Source organism: Lepidochelys kempii, chromosome 11, assembly GCF_965140265.1.
Source record: "Lepidochelys kempii isolate rLepKem1 chromosome 11, rLepKem1.hap2, whole genome shotgun sequence".
Taxonomy (NCBI): domain Eukaryota; kingdom Metazoa; phylum Chordata; order Testudines; family Cheloniidae; genus Lepidochelys; species Lepidochelys kempii.
This window is the reverse complement of record NC_133266.1, coordinates 62,718,319-62,743,081: the sequence shown is the minus strand read 5'-3', so window position 1 is coordinate 62,743,081 and position 24,763 is coordinate 62,718,319. Positions and strand designations below refer to the sequence as shown.

The 24,763-nt window shown below is 39.0% G+C and overlaps 1 protein-coding gene across 30 annotated transcripts in view; it reads right to left on the bottom strand.

Moving 5' to 3' along the window:
- Positions 1-24,763, bottom strand: part of ADAM23 (ADAM metallopeptidase domain 23) — a 200,127-nt gene that overhangs the window by 32,700 nt on the left and 142,664 nt on the right. For 10 of the 30 annotated variants that reach the window (XR_012154363.1, XM_073306577.1, XM_073306553.1 and 7 more), the window contains 4 exons: positions 23,457-23,562; positions 21,365-21,484; positions 18,939-19,107; positions 13,965-14,076 (listed from right to left, as the gene is read on the bottom strand). Coding sequence is in view for 24 of the 30 variants with exons in the window: in XM_073306577.1 (XP_073162678.1) it covers positions 13,965-14,076; positions 18,939-19,107; positions 21,365-21,484; positions 23,457-23,562 (507 nt within the window). In the remaining 6 variants the exon portion in view is untranslated. The other 20 variants (XR_012154367.1, XM_073306571.1, XM_073306567.1 and 17 more) reach the window with 15 other exon arrangements.

The following is a 24,763-nucleotide window of genomic DNA, read 5'->3' as shown; positions in this document are numbered from 1 at the left end:
GCTCGTGTCAATGCACGATTTGGGGATTAAACAGGATACATACCATGCTGCAGATCATTCATGATTTAGCTTTCTGAATTAACATACCGAGCTTATAAAATTATTTTCTTGTCATCTTTAAAAACGGTGGCTCAGATTCTGCAGCTACTTATGTCGAGTAGTGCCTTAGTCTTATCATAGTCTCATTTACTTCAAATGGAACTACTTATGGGTACTCACCACAGATGAGGGGGGCAGACTATGGCCCCAAAAATTATATGAAAGCAGTCTAAAATTAATTAATATATCCCTTTTTAAAAATACTTCCTGTCTAGACACCACCAAGTATTCAGGGATATTAATAAGAATCTAACTTAACAGATATGAGCAGTGCACAAACGTAACAATAACAATCAAATGTACATTTTCTACTAATGGAAAATGCATCTTACTGAACTTACCTTTCATAGTCAGACTTAGCTACAAATCAATAACATTGAGCATGTTGGAGGATAAACAAATGCTGGTACATGGGCATTCTATTTCCAATTAAGAGATTTTTCCTCAAGTACTAGAGAACTTTATGATTTTTCATCTTTGCCTGACCTAAAGCAAAACTTCTATCTTTTTTTCTTTTTTTTTGGTAGATGGATTTGGATTTAATGCAAGCATAATGTTTTTAGAGGTTTTGCAAATGCAGCAAGTAACTGATTTACACAGCATTTCAGAAGCTTTGGGAAATCCACAGAAATTATTTTTCAGCCTGGCCTCAGGAAGTCATTTTTCCACAGAAACACTGCAGTAGTACATTTATCTGATAGTGACATATTTGTAATTTGGAAACAGAAGTCCAGATATGGCCATTTCAGGATATCTGAAATATGTCTACGTGTACAGAAAAAACAATTTTCCATGTGTTTATTATATGTTTGATAAAATGTTTCACATATACTTAGAAAAATTTAGTGCATGTTAACAATTCAACGGTAGGCTTGGACTTAAGGAAAGAAAGCAATGGAATTACTGTTACTGTGAATAAATTCATCACCAAGCGGATGCATTTAAATAAAATTAGACAATTAAATTAAAATTAGATTTAGAAAATATGGAAAACCCTTTAAAATTACTATAACTGTGGTGAATACCAGAAAGTCCTGATACAAATCACCTGTTTGGGGACTGACCCAATTGTAATTGTCATAACTAGGGAAGGGCATCTTTTCTTTTAGCACAGAAAATAATTTGAAAACCAAGCACTTGTGCCAACAGCCTTAAAAATGGTAAAATAACATAGCAGTAGATAGTTGAGGCCCTTGTTAAAAAGATTCTGGCTAAAACTACTCTTTTTCATGTGGAATCAAAGTAAATACAGCTAGTCAATAGATTTGGAGTGACAACTCTTATTCATACAGATTAATTCCTCTTTTTGCTAAATCTATCAGACATAGAAACTGAAAATGCCTATGGATTACACTCAGGGTGAAATCCTGCCCCATGGAACTCAATGGGAATTTTGCCATTGACTTCAGTGGTCCAGGATTTCACTTGAGTCTTCAATGGAGAGACATAGTGTGTGATTCCTTCTGCTTAAAGAATTATAATAATAATTATTATTATTATTCCATAGTGCCTAGGAGCCCCAGTCACCGACCAGGCCACCAGTATGCTAGGCGCTGTACAAACACAGAACAACAACAACAAAAGGTAAAGATTAATTTGTTTACCAGAGAATTCTCCAGGTAACTAGTACCGGTTTGGAAATTTATAAAAAGATCAGAGACATATATTGGAAAACAATTTTTAAAGAATATGTTACAATAGATTGAACATATTTTGTAAGATAATTTTAAATACCATGAAAATTGCGCATTTTTATATTTTAATGTTTACCTTGTCTTTTTTTTAAAAATACACATTACATTTTATCAAACAAATAAATACATAGAAAATTTATATTTTTATCAATATGCCATGATTTAGCTGCTAATCTAAAGACCACTAGACGTTGGTTCATTACTTTAATGAATGATAAAAAGTACCATTTATAGAGGAAACAACAGCCAATAGATTTCAGCCATATAATTTCTATAGTCACTGGATTAACATGGAATAAAATGCAAATTTAAAATAAGAGATTTTATTAACTATAGTATTTCGGAGGCATTTTCTATTCTGCCTGGTGGAGAGAAATAAAAATTGTGGTGGATGAATTCTGTCAGATCTATTATTACTGTTGATCTGCCAACTCCATGTATTTGCCACCATGCTGTCTACAGGTACTTTTTATGAGTGGAAAGAATCCCACTGACTTCAAACAGCTTTGGATCAAAAGGATGATCCTATTGAAGAGAGCAACTAAAATTAATGTCCCTGTATATCTATTACTGAAAATATTAATAATTACAGTTCTAGATTGGTCCAATCTAGCAACAAGAAGGTGATCAGGGAAAGTGTGGGATCCTTACTGAATGGGGGAGGCAACCTAGTGACAGAGGATGTGGAAAAAGCTGAACTACTTGATGCTTTTTTTGCCTCAGTCTTCACAGACAAGGTCAGCTCCCTGACTGCTGCACTGGTCAACCCTCAGTGGTGAAAGAACAGGTTAAAGACTATTTAAAAGATGGACAAGCAAAAGTCCATGGGGCTGGATCTAATGCATCCGAGGGTGCTGAGGGAGTTGGCTGATGTGATTGCAGAGCCATTGGCCGTTATCTTTGAAAACTCACGGTGAGCAGGGGCAGTCCCAGACAATTGGAAAAAGCACATATATATATAGTGCCCATCTTTAAAAAAGGGAAGGAGGAGGATCCGGGGAACTACAAATGGGTCAGCCTCACCTCAGTCCCTGGAAAAATCATGGAGCAGGTTCTCAAGGAATCCATTTTGAAGCCTTGGAGGAGAGGAAGGTGATCAGGAACAGTCAAAATGGATTCACCAAGAGCAAGTCATGCCCGACCAACCTGATTGCCTTCTATGATGAGATAACTGGCTCTGTTGATATGGGGAAGGCCGTGGACGTGATAATATCTTGACTTAAGCACAGCTTTTAATACGGTCTCCCACAGTATTCTTGCCAGCAAGTTAAAAAAGTATGGATTGGATGAATGTACTACAAGGTGGATAGAAAGCTGGCTAGATCATCAGGTAGTGATCAATGGCTCGATGTCTAGTTGGCAGCCAGTATCAAGCGGAGTGTCCCAGGGTCTGTTCAGGGGCCAGTTTTGTTCAACATCTTCATTAATTATTTGGATGATGGGATGCATTGCACCTTCAGCAAGTTCACAGATGACACTAAGCTAGGGGGAGAGGTAGATACCTGGAGGGTGGGGATAGGGTCCAGAGTGACCTGGACAAATTGGAGGACTGGGCTAAAAGAAATCTGATGAGGTTCAACAAGGACAAGTGCAGAGTCCTGCACTTAGGATGGAAGAATCCCATGCACTGCTACAGGCTGGGGACTGACGGGCTAAGCAGCAGTTTTGCAGAAAATGACCTGGGGATTACAGTGGATGAGAAGCTGGATATGAGTCAACAGTGTGCCCTTGTTGCCAAGAAAGCTAACTGCATATTGGGCTGCATTAGTAGGAGACTTGCCAGCAGATCGTGGGAAGTGATTATTCCCTTCTATTTGGCACTGGTGCGGCCACATCTGGAGTATTGCATCCAGTTTTTGGCCCTCCACTACAGAAAGGATGTGGACAAATTGGAGAGAGTCCAGCGGAGGGCAGCGAAAATGATTAGGGGACTGGGGCACATGACTTACGAGGAGAGGCTGAGGGAACTGGGATTGTTTAGTCTGCAGAAGAGAAGAGTGAGGGGGGATTTGATAGCAGCCTTCCACTACCTGAAGGGGGGTTCCAAAGACGATAGAGCTCGGCTGTTCTCAGTGGTGGCAGATGATAGAACAAGGAGCAGTGGGGGAGATCTAGATTGGATATTAGGAAAAACTATTTCACCAGGAGGGTAGTGAAGCACTGGAATGCGTTACCTAGGGAGGTGGTGGAATCTCCATCCTTAGAGGTTTTTAAGGCCTGGCTTGACAAAGCCCTGGCTGGGATGATTTAGTTGGGGGTTGGTCCTGCTTTGAGCAGGGGGTTGGACTAGATGACCTCCTGAGGTCTCTTCCAACCCATATCTTCCATGATTCTTTTATAGGCAGAGTTGGTAGTGCTGCCTTTAGTTAAGGTTGCCTGAAACTTTTCATTATAAGATCCTGTTTTCAGTTGCTTATAATTTTGCCAAACGTAAATGTTCATGCTAAAATTTTCAGTGTCAGACACCTCTCTCAAGCTGAATTTTTTTGGAAAGTTTCAGATAAAACAGTTCTGTTCTTTCTGAGAATGAGATTACGGGAAAATACTATGTTGTGTTCAAGTTAAAAAAATTCCTACAATCATTTAATTGAAAAGCTCTAGCACCACCATACTTGGAGGGCGGCTTCATATTTGGCAGCGGAATTGCCCTGGTGTCAGAGATGTGCCTCTGAAAAATATCAGTTTGCACATGCTCTGAAGAGAATTGTTGAAAGTTTGGCAGCTAAATTCTGCATGTTCAAGCCCTGGACTTCAGGGGCTCAGCAGGACTTTCCCTGCAATTGTTGCTGTGAGCAGCCAGAGGCCACTGTGGCACTAGGCACAGGAACTCAGAGCAGGAAAACCAACTCTCTTGTGCTTTCAATGCCCCTGTTCCTGGTGCCTACACAAGGAGGAGGAGGAAGCTAAGATGTCTGATGCAAAAGCAAAGGGTGCTGCATGAACCAGACAGTGGGAAGGAATGGGGTTGCGGGGAGCCAAGAAAGGAGGGACGGATAGGAGGAGAGAGACTGGAAAGAGAGCTGATAGGGGCATAGGGTGAGGTGGGGGGAGAGGAGCAGAGAAGGAGGAGCAGGAGCCTGGGTGAGTGGCTGTGGACTGGAGCAGACGTGGGCAGGAGCTGGGGCTTGAGCAGAGAGATGGGAAGTAGGAACAGAGGTGTTGATTAGAAGCGGGGCAGGAGCTGGGATGTAGGGGTTGATAGGAGCAAAGATGTCTGAGAGAACCTGCTCCATGATTTTTCCAGGGACTGAGGTGAGGCTGACATGTCTATAGTTCCCTGGATGATGGGATGCAAGGGTAGAATGGTTTGCAATTATAAAATCTCATGCTCATTCAGAATCTGGAACTGAACCCTGGATTCCTGCATCTCTACAGTCTTTTACTGTCAGTAAATAGCAGTGAGACCCACTGGCAAAATGTGTGTCTCATCCCACTCTAGTGGGTGGTCCAGATCGGGGATAACAACCTTCTACTGCTGTTAGCTCAAGTGACAGAGGTCAGTATTGTGGATCTAATAAACCATACCTTGCTGAGGATACTAACTGGTGATCATTATGATTCCACATAATATAGTTTGTTTTATAAAATTATGTTAAACAAAAAACTATGTTAAAAGAATGTTAAGGTTGCAGAGTCAAGCACTGAGAAGTTAAGAAATGCCAGAATTCAGGTTGCCAGGCAAACTTAATTCACCCTTATTGTGTGTATGCATTCTGATACAGTCTGTAATTACATAACACACACTATTCCTGTAGGGGAAACACTTTGATAGGATTGAAATCTTAGATGAAGTCTGTGTGGAGTTAAATTAGTGGGCAGAATGCTGATGAAAAAGGTCAAAAGATCAAAATAATTGCAGTTTATTCCACAGTTTGCAGTGTATTCCATGAATGCAGAATTAAAGGAATTTACTCCAAGATTATCATAACCATATACATTGTGTAAATACCCCATTGTTAAAATTTAGAGGCAACTAGTGTGCTAATCCCTCAGATTTCAACTTCCCTAAATTATAAAAGACAATACAATATTTGTTGCTCAAACTTTATATAATGTACTGCCCTGAGGTAACTGAAAATCTTACTAACAGAACATTCAGAAACTTTGTTGGAAAGCTGTCTATATATACTATAATTTCAACTCAGTTTTTTTCTTTTTCTTAACTGAATTTTATGACCCACTGTTAGAATGAATGCCCCATTAATTGAAATTAAAAAAAAAAGTGAATTATATCAAATGATCCATCTTGTTCTGTTAGATTACATTTTGCAAAAATAGATAATCACGATCTTCAAATTACTATTTTTTCATTCTTTTTATAATTTGGAGCAATGAAACATTTAGACAATTGTATTAATTGTGATGATGTAAAAATTCACAAACTTATTGTTTTATGCCCCACATTGTCCCAGACAGGAGAGGGTTCAACACTGCATGAGCAAATCACATGACACGGACACATTCAAATCACATGACGAATACGGTCACCACATGACACAAAGCTAATGGGATAGTACACAGAGGGCTCAGGTGCGTACCTCACACACTAGGCACCAAACATAAAACTCTTAAACTAAGAAAAATGCTTACTCTATTCCCCACCCTGTGCCTCCAAAAATCACCCCCAGAGCCAGAATGGTCCCTGCCACTGCACCTATTAGCCTGTTAGTGGCCATGCTCACTGTGCGGAGGGAAAAGGGAAGATTTTTAAGGAAATGATCACATACTGTATATGTCTGAAATGAAAAATAAAATAGCACCTCACAGGGATATTTTACTTTGTAATCCATTGATTGTGTAACAGTTCAAACCTCCTAATGAATCTCTCCACACAAATACTATAGTTTTTAATATACGGAAATAGTTGAGGCTATATTTGGCTTTTCTTGACTGCTTACAAACATTACTTTGATAAGTTTTACTGAAAATTTTGAAACTAAGTAAGGTTTCATAACCTGTGATTACATCACATTTTTATTTAAAATAGAATATCCTCAGCTTATGTACTATAAACCTACAATTTATTTAAAATGTAAACAGATACAATTTGATCACCAATAAGAAAACTTTCATCTATCACCAGAAACATACTGTATCCAGGTCATTAAACTAAACAGTTAAAGATGACCATTGTTGACTTATTACATTGTATAGAGTTGCTTACAAAAGACTGAAGTACTCCCAAAATTTTTTAAACACTGAGTAACTGCAATTAACTCTTTTTCAGTGGTTTTCAGCCTGTGGTCTGCAGACCCCAGGGGTCCACAGACTTACGTCTTAAGATTTCCAAAGGTGTCTGCACCTCCATTTGAAATTTTTTAGGGGTCCACAAATGAAAAAAAGGTTGAAAAGCACTGCTGTAGATAAAATAGGCCTGATTTTCCACTGCCTTGTCCTCTGTGTAATCATTTAAACCTGTGCAAAGTGACTGCAAATGAGGTGTAAAATATCACCAAATCTGTACAGTAGTGTTTAAAATAGGTGTAAATGATTACACAGAGGGCAAGGCAGTGGAGAATCATGCTTATAGAGACCCTCTAAATCGGGGTGGGCAATAATTTTTGCAGGGGGCCACTCCACAAATTTTGGTAAATTATCACGGGCCGCACATTTCTACTATATTAATGGAGGAGGTACGGAGTCTGGGAGGGAGTTTGGGTGCAGCAGGGAGCTCCGGGCTGGTACAGAGTGTTGGGGTGCAGGAGAGGGTGAGGGCTCTCTGAGGGAGTTTGGGTGCAGGGGGGGGCAAGGGATTGGACTGCAGGAGCGGGTGAGGGGTCTGGGAGTGGGTTCTGACCTGGGGCAGGGGGTTGAGTGTGGGAGGGGGTGCGAGGTGCAGGCTCTGGCCGGGAGGCGCTTACCATAGGCCGGTACACAGCAGGGCTTAGGCAGGCTGCCACAGCCCCACGCTGCTCCCGCAAGTCTAACGCACATCTCTGCATGCCCCTTGGTTTCTGGCCAATGGGAGCTGTGAGAACGGTGCTGGGGGCAGGGGAAGCGTGCAGAGTCGCCCCCCCACCCCTGCCAAAGGCACACAGAGACGTTCCAGCAGCAGCTGTCTGCTTTCAGGAGTGGCGTGGGGCCACGGCAGGCAGGCAGGCAGCTTGCCTGAGCACCCTGCTGCGCCACGGGACTTTTAGCGGCCCAGACTCAGAGATCGCGAGGGGGCAGAGGAGGCCGTACAGAAATGTTAGTCATGGTGGGCCGGACAGAAATGTTAGATGGGCCGGATCCGATCCACAGGCCATATTTTGCCCACCCCTGCTCTAAAGGTTTAATTCTTAGCACAGCTAGGTTTGAATTTCGTGCTCTCTCTCCCCCATCACACTCACACCCCCCACCCCGAGAAAAAGGTTGAAGAGAGAAATAACACATCTGAGGGCATTCAAAAGAATTCTTGAATGGGTGTAGCTTTACCCAACTGATCAAAACAACACTGAATTACACATTTTTCTTCCAAAATGCGTATTGGAATGCAAAGTACAAACCCAACTACTTCAAAGGGATTAGGATATCTTGGCAGATTTTTTTTATCCTGCTGAGAAACACGTAAGCCTGATTCTTCCATCCATACTCGTAACTTACTCTATAAGCAGTCCTCTTGATTCTGGATTAATTGTTTACCAAAATCAGTTCTTCTAAAGAACAAACTATTTTTTAATTTGTTCAAGCAGAGACAATTCTTTTAAAGCAAGCAAACTTCTGCTGTTTTTAAAGTTAATATGTAGCTATTCTGGAAAAAAAATTAACAACATTGGCTCCAAGGCCAAGAATATAACTTGCCAAATTTCAGTCCAAAGCAAACGTATACAACTGAGGTATCATGCACCTGGTATAAATTTTTTAACCTTGATTCTTTTGGGTAACCATAAAATGTAAATGAGAAATCAGGGGCAGTGGAAGGGGGCTTATTTATTTGGTGCTGGCATTTCTCACAGTGGGAATGACAGAACTCAAAAGTATATGATATTGTCATACCTAGAGCTTCTTGGCGTGGTGCTGGCTTGTCTCCCTGAGGATTTTCCAATTTTGTGTAAGCACTGTACTCCAAATTCATAGTACTGGAGTCCTAGGAGTGAGGATGGAGGGAACAGTGCACCCCACTCCATGGTATGCTCTTCTCTGAGCCTGGCAGATATTTGGGCAGGGGTTAATGCTGCTCCAAACATTAGCTCCCATTCTGTACTTGCACTCTCCTCAGAGAGGGATATTTACATGGCAAAGAACTAGCCATCACCACATAGGCTGGCACAGAATAACGTTTCATTTTCCTTTCCCTGTGGCTCCCCAGGATCTGAGGTGCTTGGAGGCCATATCTCCTGCCTCTTATGCAGCCCACCCACAAACCCCTCTCCTTGATGGAAGTATTAAAGAGAAAATTTGTGAGCTGAATTTTGAAGAGCTTCCTGGGCCTTCTGTCTCTCTCCTGTGGGTTTTACTGCAGGAGGCCTCAGTCATTCCAATATAATGGGGTTTTATCTCTCTTTCTCTAAGGTCCCCTAAACTATCTATGACTCTCCCATTACCACACTATCTGATCACCTTACAATCTTTAATGTATTTATCTGTGAGATACGGAAGAGTTATCTCCATTTTACAGAAAGGAAAGGAAGGCACAGAGAGATTAAGTAATCTGACCAACACCATACAGGAAATCTGTGGCAAGAAGAGAACTGAACCCAGGTCTCAGGCTAGTACCTCATCCAAAGTTTTTGTTGGTTCCCCTACCATCACTGCTTTTTTCCTTTTATGCACTCTATAACTTTTCCAAAATTGGAGATGTTCTGAAAAGTTACAGAATAGCAAAAGGAAAATAAAATTGCCTCTAATTTTTCAAAATTTCTTCAAAGTTACAGTGTTCCATTTTTCCTTTTGCCACTCTTTACTTTTTAGAAGTTGGAGAAGTTTATAAATTTACAGAGTGGAAAAGGAAAACAAAGTAGGGGGAAATCAAGAAGTGTGTGTGGGAGGGAAACAGACAAACAAAGTCCCTACATGTCATTCATTCTATTGCAGTCAGTGGGGAAAAAAGGAAGAGAAAGGGGGAAAAATAAAAAACAATTTTTAAAGTAAATTAAAAATGAAATTGTAAGTCAAATCCAAATAAAAACTGTTTTGTTTTGAAATTTTTTGTTGAGGGATTTTTTTTCCCCAAACAGATTATTAATGGATGAGAGTATCTGTATTACTTAAACAGTAAAGCTTTCCTAAACTGGACTGATTTATTTATTTTTTTTGGTGAGGGGGCTGGATTAAAAATTATATATTTTAGACACATGTAACAGCAGTTATAAGAGGAATCATTTATAATAAAAAGTGCTTTTTAGGCAATGATTTGGGATTTCAGTATTTTCTATTTGCTGATGCTCTCTTACTACACAGGGATTTATTTTTCAGACACAGAGAAGAACTCTCCTTTGAGACAAGAAAAATTGCCTGTATACTTCCCATATTCTAAAAGATTAAATTCAATAGTAGTAGACTGTAGCTGACTCACTGAACTCACACAGGCATGAGTCTCTGTAAATCTAATGATTACCTATTATTCTAGCTTTAATGATAGAGATTTTGCAAGTAATACAGTTTCACTTCAAAGAAGGTGTGTTTTAGACAGTCAAACTTCAGTCTGTTTCATATACTTAAATTTATGGTTCAAGTATAATACAGTTAAATCAAGCCAAAGTCCAATCCTACAAATGAATCTGCACAGGAAGATGCCTGTGTGTGCAAGGAGTCCCACTGACTTCAAGAACAGGATCCAATACTGTAAGTAGCTCCAAGTTTCCTTCACTTCCAAAAATTGCTACTGTCCTGCAATACTATATTCTTGGTCTGCCACTGCAGGATACAGTAGGTTTCTGACTTTAGATGAGCTCATAACATCAATGTGAATTAATTCTAAAATAATAAATGACCACTGATTTTTTTAAATCCTTAAATATAGTAAAGAGGAAAAAGCAACTGATAGATGATGTAAAGGTCTGAAAAGAAAAACAGAAGTGCAACAGGAGCAGCAATCAATCATCAATTATCATAACAGAATAAAGAAAAAGCAAGCAATATGTTAGCTATACATAATACCGATCATAATAAGAAAAATGTAGGGATTTATGGTGTGAAAAACTGTTAATTATATGAATTTTCACATCTCAGAAGAAAGCGTTGGCAACCTTCCCCCAAATAGTTATCTGCTCTTATGCTACTTAAGGGCATGTTTCAGCACTAGAAAACACGGTAGAAAACTGAAGTCAGAAAAAATTAACATTCTCCAATTTTGTTAAATTCTTCAAAGAGAACGACTGACTTTTACTGCAACTCTTCCTTCAGCTCAGTCCTTGTCAATATCAATCAGTATGAGAATTCTAATTAATCTACATTTTGTTTTCCCCTTAACTAGGAGGGTATCTATTCCAAAGGAATATTCTCATTTTAATGGAAAGGACATTATGCATATAACTACTTTCATCATCATAAGAATATACTCCTAAGAGCTTGTCTACCCGAAGAATTAGACCATGGTAAGCTGGGTGTGACTATGCTGCTCTAGCCTGCTCAAAGTGCATTAACAAACTGGTCGTGTGTCTCAGCAGGGTGTGTGCACATGGGCAGTTAGACCATGGCAGGGCAGTGTGGGGCAGATTCAGACCCCCAGCTTGCTACCGTCCAATTGTTCGTGTAGACAAACACTAAGAAAGCGGTCAATCTCTTTGTCCATGAATGGCGTAAGCCAGGGAGTAGGTGGAAAGGTGCTGTTAACATTTTTTAAAGATATTGAAGCTGCAGAAGATTTCTGGACTTAATTTTTTTTAAAAAAAATTCTTGAACAAGCATCAGAGTTAAGGTTAGAAATCTCTCTCACACCCAGCCTCCAGATATCTGAAGTGTCAGATGTCAGAATTTGGAGGAACCAATACTTCTAACTCCTCGGATAAATTCTAAATTAAGTGAACCCATGACTTCTTACATTGTAGAAAAATTAATATAATACTTTGGAGCTGTTTTTCCAGACTTCCGTGCCTTCTGGAAGTAAGTTACATTTGAAAGACAAGAGAAATGGGCAAGAGAGATCACTACATCCCATTCTAAGAGAAGTTAACCTCTTAGAACACTGATATATTGAAGTGTAGTATTTGCAACCAAAAAAGTAAAAATGGAAAGTTTGAGATGAATTCCACTGAGGTGTCTATCATCAGATTTGTAAAGGCTCTTATTTCATGTATTTTTCCCTGTATTGATTTTGTGAGTCAGAGTGCAATAATCCTAGCATGTTTTTTAAACCTGTGGTCATACTAGATGACATTTTGTGACACTGGAGTTAATCTAGCTGTGATGTTCTCACAATTGAATCTGTGTTATCTGAATCTTGAGAAAATTGAGTTTCCTGCTTCTGCAATGTTATGGAACTCACATTTTGTGCTAAAGAAATATAGAAAGCATTTTAGTTCATGTCTGTTGTTTGTATGCTGACATGTGAGTTATGTAATTTTAGTAATAAAAAGAAAATCTTAATAGGAAGTGCTCAAGAACTTTAGAGTTTTATATCATTGCAGAAAACTATTTCTTTACACTTCCTGATACCTTTTCCCAATTGGATTTCTCTATTAACACACCAAAATAAACTGTAGAAAGTAGTCAATGTCCAATTCTCTGTCATGAGTCTCTTGGGGATTCAACTTCCAATAAACTAATATTGCCACAAATTTTAAAAAAAGTGTCAATTCTCCTTATGACCCATTCTTGTATCAAAATAAACTAAAAAGAAAAACTATATCAAGTTTATTTTTTCAATATAGCCATGGTATTGTATTATAGTAATCCATTTTCCGTATCTGCTGATACAATCTTAGTCATTAATATCATTGGTGGTATCTATCCACAAAGATATTTTCCTAGAATGTCTCAGAGTTGGCATATTAATTTCTAGAATGGCTTTTCCATTTTGAAAGTAAAAAATAAAGTTTGTAGTATAGTGATTTGATCTAGGTGACCAGATGAACTTCTCTACTTGTCTTTTAGACTTGTTTATAAATTAAACAAGGGTGTCTTTTTATTATTTTTATTGTTTCTTGTCTAATGCATCTGCAAGACAAGTATTACTCTTAAATGCTACAACAGGAGCTCCATCTCACCCTTCTGCACAGAAAGGAGGACTCCCCTTACTAATTCCTTGCAGATGGCTCTTCACAGAGTCAGGAAGGCTCTAGGGGAGCGGAGAGGGCAGGGAGCTATGCTAGGTGAGGTAGAAACTAGACAGCCCTATGATGTTTGGTGGTGGGGAAGGATGCACCTCTAAAGGTTCCCTAAGAAAGAGAATATCTATTCCACTTTGGTTTTCCACAGACAGTTAGGATGTTGCTTGGACTGTACAATTTTGATGTATTTCTTGCCAATCTAGTGATTTGGGTTTTGGAGGAGGTGGGGAGCCACAATTTCAAGTGCATACCTTTCCATGTGAAAAGTATTTCTGAAGAGTATTTCCCTAATAGTTCCTCTAGGTTTTTCTACTTCTTATACAGTCAATGAGGCATCTATTAAACATGCAAAAGTAGAAGACAGTAATAACAGTATGAGAAAATAACAGTTCCTAATATATTTTATTTTCTTTCCCACTGAATTCTGATTCTTAGGAGGTCAAGCTTTCTAAGCACTCTTCCAGATCCACAATGAGTTGAAGCCCCCTTTACAGTCAAGATAACTGTAAAAGAAACTTTTGTACAAGGGAGGCTTCATTTTCCCCTTCATTATGTCCTAGCTCTCAGGAACAGCATGGAACAGTCAAGGAACATCAGCAACTGGAAAATCTCTACTAAAGGATACATAATAAACTCACTATGTGGCCATAAATGTTGAAGTCTAGTAAATGTAGGTTTTAATTATGAAGATGGCTATTAAAGGACAGAATAAAGGGGGGAAATTGGGATGAACCAAATGTCTGGGTTCATATCTTTCTAGGAATGGGATCTGGATTTATAAAAGTCAAAGTATATTCACAAACAGTCTTAAAATTAACATGCATATACCTTCTCTGAGAGGCATAGTTTTAATATTCTCAAGGGTTTGATTCTGAATGACAGGGTTATACCCTCCTTTCCCACATGTTAATTCTACTGGTGCTAATAGAGAAGAATAATCTAAACATGTACTAAATATTGCAACTGAAATCACACAAACCCTTAGGTCCTTCATCCTTCTTGCTGGGAGTATCCCTGATAGGGTCATCAATACTGCAGTCTGTCCCTGCCCAGGAGAAATTACAGATGCAAGTGGCTTCATTACTACACACCTAGAAAAGAAAATGAAAATAACTGTTTTTAAAATACTTTTGATTGAGGTTATTCAGCATATGTTAGAAATAAGTTATAAGATACACAGGATAAAATTTACCACAACAGATACTATAACAAGAATGATTGTTTAGAAAGTTCAAAAAATCAATAACCTCATCAAGTACATAGCAGGTTAGGGTGGAGTGTTCACCCCACACTAGCCCAGGAAACATTAATGTGGCTGGGGAGGAGTTACGTAACTGATAGGGCACACAGAGGAAGAGTGAGGTTTGATGAGCAAGCACTGATTCAGGATGGGGCAGAGCCTAGGAGAAGCAGCAGGTGGGGCTGGAATAAGGCTAAGCAGTGAGAGCAGAAGGGGCTGCCATGTGCAAGCCTCCAGTTGCTCTCTGTGCTTAAAAAGGAGAAGGGGAAAAACCCAGGAGAGTAGAAGCCCTGGGGATCCAGGCCCTGAGAAAAGGAAATACCTATAGAAATGTAGGAGAAGGAAGCCTGAAAGAGGAGAAGTAGAAAAAGGTTTGGGGAAATGGCTGCTAGGTTTGGGATGGTTCCGAGCTTGACTACTGACTCAGAGATCCTTGGAACCTGGAGTACTGGGCAGGCCTGGGTTCCCCTCCCAGCCACTAGGGAAGTGGCACAGTCTGGGCAGTGAATTGGAGGACTGCCTGAGACAGTTCATACAGAGATCCTTTGATACCCTGGAAGGGAAAAACTATAGTGACTTGGCCAGAAGGACAAGACATGAAGCGGGAGCACCCTGAGTTACAAAGAGGGAGCAATCAAGTAAAGAGGAAAGATGGGGACACAGGGTGAGCAACCAAAGGAGGAGGCATCAGACTGGTCAAGAGGTAATCCCGAGATACAGCCAGAAGGAGGTGCCACAGTGGTAAGCTGTAAACCCCAAGACACAGGTATATCAAGTTCTTAGTTTTATTTTAATTTCCCAGGTAGATAAACTCAGAAGATAGCATGGCAAGAGTAGAAGACTCCATTACAGCTCAACCGTCCCGTGGACTCTCACCATTGCAGGGGTATAGGGGGCTCTAAGAACCCTTGTTTTTATTCATGGGCAACAGAGATCTTGGGTCTGGGTGGATGAGGCATTTGGTGAAGCCATAGTCTAGCCCTTATTAATTTGCTCTTTTCATGAAGCTGGGAAAGGGGGACACAAATTAAGTTACTTATTTTATGTATCCATTTTCAAACTGATCATTGTAATCAGAACCACTTTCAAACTTTGGACTTCATACTTCCTTAGGCAACTTGTTCCAATGTAAGAGAGAGGGGGAATTCTGAGTTTCAACTGACAGTTTCTTCCTCATTCTTCCAGGCTGGTGGTGTCAGTCTATCCTCCAGCAGAATAGGCCAGAGATTCACTTTAAGACTGCACTTAGAAGGATACCTCTGTGAAAATTTGGGCTTAAACCCACCAAAAATTACATTACACTTGTAATAAATATGAACTCCTACCAAACCCATAAAATTTAAAATACTAAGCAATAATGGACAATGGTAAAAGAAATTAGAGATGGAGTTAAGTTGCTGAGGAAAGTGATTGAAGGAAGGTGTTGTGGAAAAGCAGTTAAAGATAGAAAGAATGAAATTTTGATCAACAAGATTAGAAGGGCAGTTAGTCATCAATAGAGGTACCTAATCAACTGGTACATAATGTATAAAAACTATAGACTACACAGTCTATAGATAATGCTTAACCAAGTTGACAGACGGTACAATGCTGACGATCAAAAGTAAATAAGCCATGTAATTTTTGTTTATACCTTTATCTCATTCTGCATCCTGTAATATTCACTAAAGAAGCTTATCAAGAAGGATAAAGATAACTTTAATCTTACTTGTAAGAAAGGTTTGTTGAACTGAAAATTCGAATTAGCAAAGGCACAATAGGAATGTGGAAAAAAATTCAAAGTTGTCAAGAGAATGTCTGGATCCCTTTCTTAACTCCTATATTGCCCTCGGTCTCTGTGCCTTTCTTTCTTTCTCCTTCGCTCTGAACCCAATTCACCCTCCTTTCAGTCTGTCTCCCTTTAGGGATTCTCTTCCCATATGAATCTTTCCCATAATAAGAAAACAACTTCCTAATATAGAGTCTAGTCCTCTATGGCACATATCTGTAGAAATTATAGCAGTCTCTTATCCCTTGTTGGCCCTGCTCTCCTTTAAAAAACAAACAAACAAAAACGGTGTGTATGGTGGGGAGCACAACTAGCCAGAAAAATGAAGTGTTTGATCAATAGTTAAGACACTTGATAACTTAGTCAAATAGACTCAGAGGCGAACTATGAAGCATAACATCCCTCAGTGTAAACTGATGTGGTAGGGTGGAAATAATGTCAAAACTAAGTGTAGTTTAAACCAGGGGTTCCCAAAATGTGGCCTCAGCCCACCTTGACACAGTCCTGGATGGTCTACCGGCATGACTGAATTCTCCAGTCAAGCTCAGTCTTAGGAAATCTTTGACTCCAAGTGACTTGTGTAATCTAAATAAAAGCTATATAAATGTAATGCTTTGAGCTGTATATGCTGGACAGAGTATAGAAAAAAATTATTTTTAAAAAATAAGCTGCGGTACTGTATGTCAAGTTTAATTCTTGCGCATACAATGGTGTGTTTTGCTGCAAGGTAACCTAGCAATGTACAAACAGTCTGCCATTTACAACTGTAAAAATGGCAAGCAGTATTTTAATCTGACATGGATCGATTTTATTTTAAAAATGAGAGGGTGCACTGGCGGAGAAGACAATGAGAGTCCCAGACCATCTACATCTACACAAAAATGAGCCAGCCAAAAAAAAATAAAGGAAGTCGTAAGAAGATATAGTGACACGTTCTTGAAGTCTGGATTTTCCTTTACTGGATTGGAGGAGGACCCATTGCCTCAGTGTGTTATATTATAAACTATTATTTTATATTTTTAATTACAATATTTGATTCTTTTCTAATTAGTTGAGAGTAGGGTTGGGTCTTTACTTACACAGCACAGAAATTTAGATGATATACTAAAAAAACTGAAAACACAGTGTTTAAAGTTGGACAACTATTTTGTTTCAAATAACATGTCTTAACAATTTTGTTAACATTGTGTTGCTTATTCAGGTTTATATGCTGTACATTTATACAGTGTGTTTTCCTTGTTTGAACACCACATTTCGCTCAGCGTTTTTTTAAAAGTGTCATTTTCCTAAAAGTGTTTGGTGTCAAAGATCTTGAAGCATTTCTTTGAGTGCACATTGCCAGGGTTTTCTATATTTACAACTGTTTCCATTAAAATGAAAATAAAACATGTACGCTGTATTTACAGTTCTAGTGTGTGTAATTAAATTTTATAATTTCCCTCAAGAAGTGTTAATGGGCTGCAGTGCCTACTGCTGCAGCTCAGATGGACCTCCAAGAAAGACGTTTGGGAACCCCTGGTTTAAACAGTAATGACTTCTTTAATTAGGCAGAAGAAGACAATCTGCAAAAGCAGAGGGTCACCATTCATATTTTCAGTCCAGAGTACAATGTAGCAGCGAGGAAGGCTAAGAGGATTAAATAGCCTGATGTTTTGTATTAAGAGTACATATTAACAGTCCTAGGAAAATGGAGTTATTAATGTAACAAGCGCTGGTTACTACCTTTGGAGCTTTCTGACCAGCACAATGCAATAGGGACAATAAATGGAAACGGAAGGCTCACATATGACACAATATTGGGATTATTTATCTGGGAGAGTCTGAGGTGATTAAGAGGTATCCTACTAAATTCTATCAAATTAAGGTTAATAAACGGGAACAGAGGGATATAGGTTTATGTTAAGAGGAAGTGTACTGCATGTAAAAAGAATCCGTGGAGAATAAATAAATTAGTGTTGCTAAAGGAGGTGAGGACCAGTATGAGTGAATGAACACAAGAAGCACAAGTAAGAAGATGCCATTTTCAGGTCTTGTCTACATGGGAGATTTTCCTTGGCTATGGCCTGAGGTGGCAAGCTATCAGTGTTGCTGCACAGATGCAATCCCTGACATAGACAGGCAAAGTTATTTGCACCAATGGATCTTAATCCAATTTCAAGGAGGTATAGACACCTTACCAAAAGGAGTTAATCAGGCTTCAGATCATGACACAACCGTGAATACTGCTCATTTGTTTCCCCATACATTCAAAGTGAAACATGATCCATCCTGAAAGATGAACTTGCTCAGTGTGGTCTACTTTTCTCCGGCCGCCTTTCTGGAGCACCACTGAATGTCTTCCTATTCCCTCTTGCTGGTGCTTTCCGATCTGCTCCAATCCTACTCAGGTCCCATGCCCTTGTCCCACTTATTTCTGCTACCACCATCCTAAAGACCTAGCATCTAGATGGTACTGTAGGGCTTTCACAGTCTCTTCAAGCAGCCCAGAACACTGGCTATGCCATACTGGTTCTAAATTTTAGGGCAAGAACCCTGAATTTCTGCAGCATTAATACTGGATTCTGTGGCAAACTGAAATTATTCAGAGGTTTGAAATGTGTGGTGAAACATTAGGGAGGTTTTTATAGTACTGGAGTTTACTATTGACTTCAGTGGGAGCACAAGCCAGCTATAAGTGCTTTTGAAAATCCCACTCTAAATATTAACGTGAAAACTACAGTGAATTGTGTCACATAATTTAAAAACCTTGTTTTCTCAACTGTTCTCTATGCCTCTCACACTGTCATAGAATTAAAGTATGTCACAAAATCCAACACTTGTGTATTCAGGAAATCAGAAGGTCTTACTGAAGATTTTAGGTACAGTACACAACACTGTACATTAGGCCCTGTTTATATTGGAAGTATGGACAGAGCTTATCTGCTGTCCCACGGATATGGACTTACCCCATGATTTGAACAGATTTTTCCATTAGAACCAATAGGGCAGCTGCTTATGTTCAAGGACTGAATTGGTAGGCACTTCCTGTCTAGACACATCATGTGAGGGCCACATGGAGCTCCATCTTCCACATATCCCAAATCTGTATCGTCATCTAAAAGCACATGAGCACCACTAGGAGAAGAAGTTTTAAAATACTATTAATATTATGACTAGAGCCTTTTAAAGATATTAAAACACAATAAAGGTAGGGATGTTAAAAGCCCTATAACTTCTTCACTCCACAGCACACTAGAGGAAAGAATATGGTATGCACAAATTCACACCACGTTTTTTCTATTAATCGCACAATTCTCACAGTGGCACTGACATGAAGTAGCTGGTAACATAGAGAAGAATTCTAGGTATTGACATGCAATCTTAATTTGATCTTAGATTACATATCCATACCACAGAATGATATTTCTTTTTTTCATACCACAGAATGATATTTCTAGAAATAGTAGTTCATGTATATAGATTTATGCATATTTTATGAGAAATGTTTCATGCTTTAACTCTAACCTCAAATGGGAACAGGGAGTAAATATGGAGGAGAATAGTTGTGTATATACACACAAGAGAGTATTCTTTGTTACTTTTAGCATTCTTAATCATCAAATTTTATTTAAATTTTTTAAAAGCACCCATCCAGTAATCTGCATGCAAGACGATAAAAACGTGCCTATCCTCTGACCAATTAAATGATAACTAAAGATTTCCTCCTACCACAATCATTCATATAAAACAAATAATTCCTCTTGCTGAGATAGTACTGCTCAAAACCATGAAGTCTTATATATGGATCTTTTGCTCTTCTGGATTATAATTCTTAAACTTCATGGAAGAGCAATGTGATGTTCCACGGTAAGGTTTGATACCAGTCTCAAGAGTCTCCACGTGCATTTCAACGCTTAAATGGAGAATATCAGTGATTTTTAATAAAAGGAGAAATACCATTTAAAATAGTGATTTTTACCTCTAACAAATTTAAATTTAGCTGTTTAAATTTTTTATCTTTATCTTTTTCATAGCTTCCTAAATTCCAAGGTCAGAAGGAACCATTGTGATTATCTAGTCTGACTTCCTGGATAGCACAGGTTATGTCTACACTTAAGACACTACAGCAGCACAGCTGCAGCTCTGTGGTAGCACTTCATTGTAGAGACTACAGCAGTGGGAGAGGTTCTCCTGTTGCTGTATGTAATCGAGCTCTCCTGTCACTGTATAATTCTTCTGTTGACCTAGCACTGTCTGCACTGGGGGTTAGGGTCAGCTTGACGACGTCTCTCAAGGCTGTGGATTCTTTACACCCCTGAAAGACGTAGCTATGCTGATGTAACTTTTCAATGTAGACCAGCCCTCAGCCATAAAACTTCCCCAAAGTAATTCCTAGAGCATACCTTTTAGAAAAACATCCAATCTTGGTTTTAAAATTGTCCATAATAGAGAACCCACCATGATCCTTGGTAAATTGGTCCAGTGGTTAATTACCCTCACCGTCAAAAATTTACACCTTATTTCCAGTCTGCATTTGTCTAGCTTCAGTTTCCAGACACTGAATCATGTTCTACCTTTCTCTAATAGATTGAAGAGCCTATTATTAAATATGTGTTCCCCCTGTAAGTACCTGAAGGCTGATCAGGTCATCCCTTAACCTTCTCTTTGTTAAGGGAAATAGACTCAAGAACCACAATCTATCACTATAAAGACATGTTTTCCAAACCTTTAATCATTTTTGTGTCTCCTCTTTGACTTCTCCAATTTATCAACACCCTTCTTGAATTGTAGACACCAGACCAGGACACAGTATTCCATCAGCACCAAACACAGCTAAAATAATCTCTCCACTTCTACTTGAGATTCCCCTATTTATGCATCCAAGGATTGCATTAGCTCTTTTGGCCACAGCATCACACTAGGAGGTTGTGTTCAGCTGATTATCCACCACAACCCCCAAATCTTTTTCAGAATCATTGATCCTCAGGATAGAGTCCTCCATTGTGTAAGTATGGCCTACGTTCTTTGTCCCTCAATGTGTACATATAGCCAAATTTAAAAACTTATATTGCTTGTGCCCAGCTTGCCAAGTGATCCAGATCACTCTGTATCAGTAACCTGTCCTCTTCTTTATTTACCCCCTCCTCCCAATATTTGTGTCATCTGCAAACTTTATCAGTGATGGTTTTATTTTTTCTTCCAAATCATTAATAAAAATGGTTAAATAGCATATGGCCAAGAACCAAACCCTGTGGGACCCACTCGAAACATGCCTCTTTGATGATACCCAGTTAATAATTACATTTTCAGACTTATCAGTTAGCCAGCTTTTAATCCATCCAGTTTGGTTACAGATAGAAAAACCATTTGTGTATGCTGTATAGTCTTTTACCTGCAGTCCACTACACGCCCCTGGTGGTAAAAAGAGGTTGGGGAAATTTCTCCCTGAAGATGACCAATTCGTGGAACTCGACTAAGATTAGTGCAGAGCAAAAAGCCACAGAACACATCACTGCAAAAGAAAAACAAAGAAAGGGACAAAGACAAAGTTACCAAATAGAGTCACACTAACAATTAGCAATATTTATAAGATACAAAATGTTGTGTCAAAAGCAATGAAGACATGAAACCAACAATATTACTGCAATAAATAACTTAAGACCAGCTTCTGCCAAAAAATAACTTAAGACCAGCTGGTCACATAAAGTAATAACTTACTCAGTGAGTAATACCACAAACTTTGGTGGTACTACTCTAAATAAGGTACTACTTGATTTGAACAAGGATGGCAGAAGCTAGTCATAACCAGCAGATGGTGTTAACTGCAAAAGTAGAAACAAAATTCTACCAATTGGCTAATTATGAATAGCAGCATTTCTCCATTTTGTTTGAACAAAAAAACTATTTCCACAAAAATACTTGAATATAATATTTAAAAGGGCATACAGGTGGACAAACTATACATAGTTTTACATTGTGCTTTTTCAGGTAGTTTGGTTACTCTATGTTGATGCAGTTTGCTTATTTTGTATTTTATTTTATTCCCCATGTCATCACAGTACAATCATAATGATTAGAAGAATCAGTAATGTTCAGGGTGCACTACTGCATTCTTGGGAAAGACACCGGCTTATCTGCTGCCACTTTATAACAAATAAATAACAATAGCCTACAAGCCTCAAGCTGGCTTTCCTGGCATGGACTGTCCAAATTTTGCATTGAAGTCGCACACATAGCTGGATGAATACGGGAAAACAATGTGAATATCTGTATGCATTCCAAATGGCTGTTCAGTCTGACCATGTTTGTGCTCCTTATTAGCTATTTTCAAACATTCCTGCAAATATTTTTAGGGTTTTTTTTTTTTTAAATTATGAATGTTGCGGGAAATGGTTGTTCTTCACATGACTATTCATTCACCCATTAACAAGAGTATTCATCATTCATTATTCTCCTACTTTTAAAGTTTCAGTCATCCAACCAAGGAGCAGATATATCATGTGACACAGCAAACAGCTGTAGTGAACACGTTCACAAACCATGCATAGGTCAAAATTTGTTCACTTAATCAGATCACTTACAAATAGTAAATAAATTAATAAACATCTAAGTACTCCTGAATGATTCCTGAACTGGAAAAAAAGGGCTAAATCAAATAAGTCTTTTACCTCTAGTTATATGCTTTCTCAACTAACTCCCTTCTTGGAAGTTCAACATATGCCCAAGACAATAGGGAGAAGTAAAGAGGAGGAGCTTACACTGCCAGGACTAGTAGTTGAGACAGAGGAAGAGTTTAGTACTATATCAACTGCCTCTATCCCATGGGCACTATGGCTACTTATGATATATGTCCCGTAGCTGGTGTCATCTCTGGATGCACACTGGTAGGATGAGCCTTTGTCTTCCACAGATCACTCAGAGCTCACTGTTGTCCATGGCCTACTAGTGTCTTCCAAATATTTGGTCATATTGTATGCGAGGAGGTCCAACATGATGGAAGATCATGGACTCACTCAGTGAGAGCAGACTTCTACCAAGCTGTCACTGCAGCTTCCCCTCCCCCTTCCCCCTGGCTACAGTGTGGAATTACCCTGAGATCACAGGATCTAGCAGAGATTCCTGGGCCACGTCTGGAGGCGGAACCAGCATGCATATCTTTGGCCATTTACATCCCTGCCTGACATTATAAATGTATGACACTGTGCTGCTATCTCCTTTAACTTCTCTCCATGAGCCCAAATTGTCAGTACATCTGCATGAAAATCTAGATGTGAGAAATTCCAAAAATGTGAATTTTTGAGCCACCTGGGAATTCTGCAAACCAATCTGTGAAATATTTTGGAGTTCTGAAAATTTGTAAGAAAAAATGGAGGATTCAAAACCATGCAAAACAAACTGCTGAAAAAGTCCATTAAAAAAATCTGAAAAATATTAGGCCAATTTCACCCAAAGTATTTAGACCGTTTCTACAAAGCTAAACTTACTGTTTACTGCACTGAATCCATTGGTCTCCATCCTTTCCACAGTTTCCTTTTTTTGTGCCTTCTGTATTAAGCTTCTCATAACAGAATTTGTCAGACCCCGTAGCCTCTTTGATGAAAAAGGGAAAAGAGAATGTACTTTACATTGACAGCAACAAATATTCTCTTCATAAAATTAATGTAAAATATGTAAACAACTGCCACAAGAAAATATAAACACATGACTGAAATTTCATCCTGTGTTTTAATTTATGGAGTAGATTGTGTTTACACAATGAGCGAGGGAAAGAGAGGGAAGAAAAGACAGAATTCTATCAGGCAGCTGAAAAGGGAAAATATTTCCTACCTTATACTCAGATTCCAATATCTGAGCTGAATATCAGTCTGGAGACTCTCTCTCGGTGATTTGTCTAAACAACATCTACCTCGGTGTATATGTTCTTCACTTGAATATTCTGGGGGGTCTCATTTTGCTCACACTTACATCAGTTTTACAGTGGTGCAATGTAACTGTTTTCCTTGCTGTTACTCCTGATTTATACTAGTGTGAGAGTAGAATCAGATTATCTCTCTGGAGCACCAGATATTTGCCTCTTGATGTATCCAGGGAAAGAATTAAGAGGCCTGATTCTCCTCTCACTTATACCAGTGTAAATCAGGAGTAACAGAGTTAAACAGATACAAAACCAATATAAGTGAGAACAGCATAAATCTGAGACTAACTCACCATTTTTCAAAAAGAAAAGGAGTACTAGTGTCACCTTAGAGACTAACAAATTTATTTGAGCATAAGCTTTCGTGAGCTAGAGCTCACTTCATCGGATGCATTCAGTGGAAAATACAGTGGGGGGATTTATATACATAGGGAACATGAACAACGGGTGTTACCATACACACTGTAACGAGAGTGATCACTTAAGGTGAGCTATTACCAGCAGGAGAGCGGGGGGACACGACACAAATCAGACGTTATAACATTCAAAAACCAGTTGGAGAACACTTCAAATCTCTCTGGTCACTCGATTACAGACCTAAAAGTTGCAATTCTTCAACAAAAAAACTTCAAAAATAGACTCCAACGAGAGACTGCTGAATTGGAATTAATTTGCAAACTGGATACAATTAACTTAAGCTTGAATAAAGACTGGGAGTGGATGTGTCATTACACAAAGTAAAACTATTTCCCCATGTTTATTCCCCTCCGCCCCCATCCCCCACTGTTCCTCAGATTTCAGAGTAGCAGCTGTGTTGGTCTGTATTCGCAAAAAGAAAAAGAGTACTAGTGGCACCTTAGAGACTAACCAATTTAT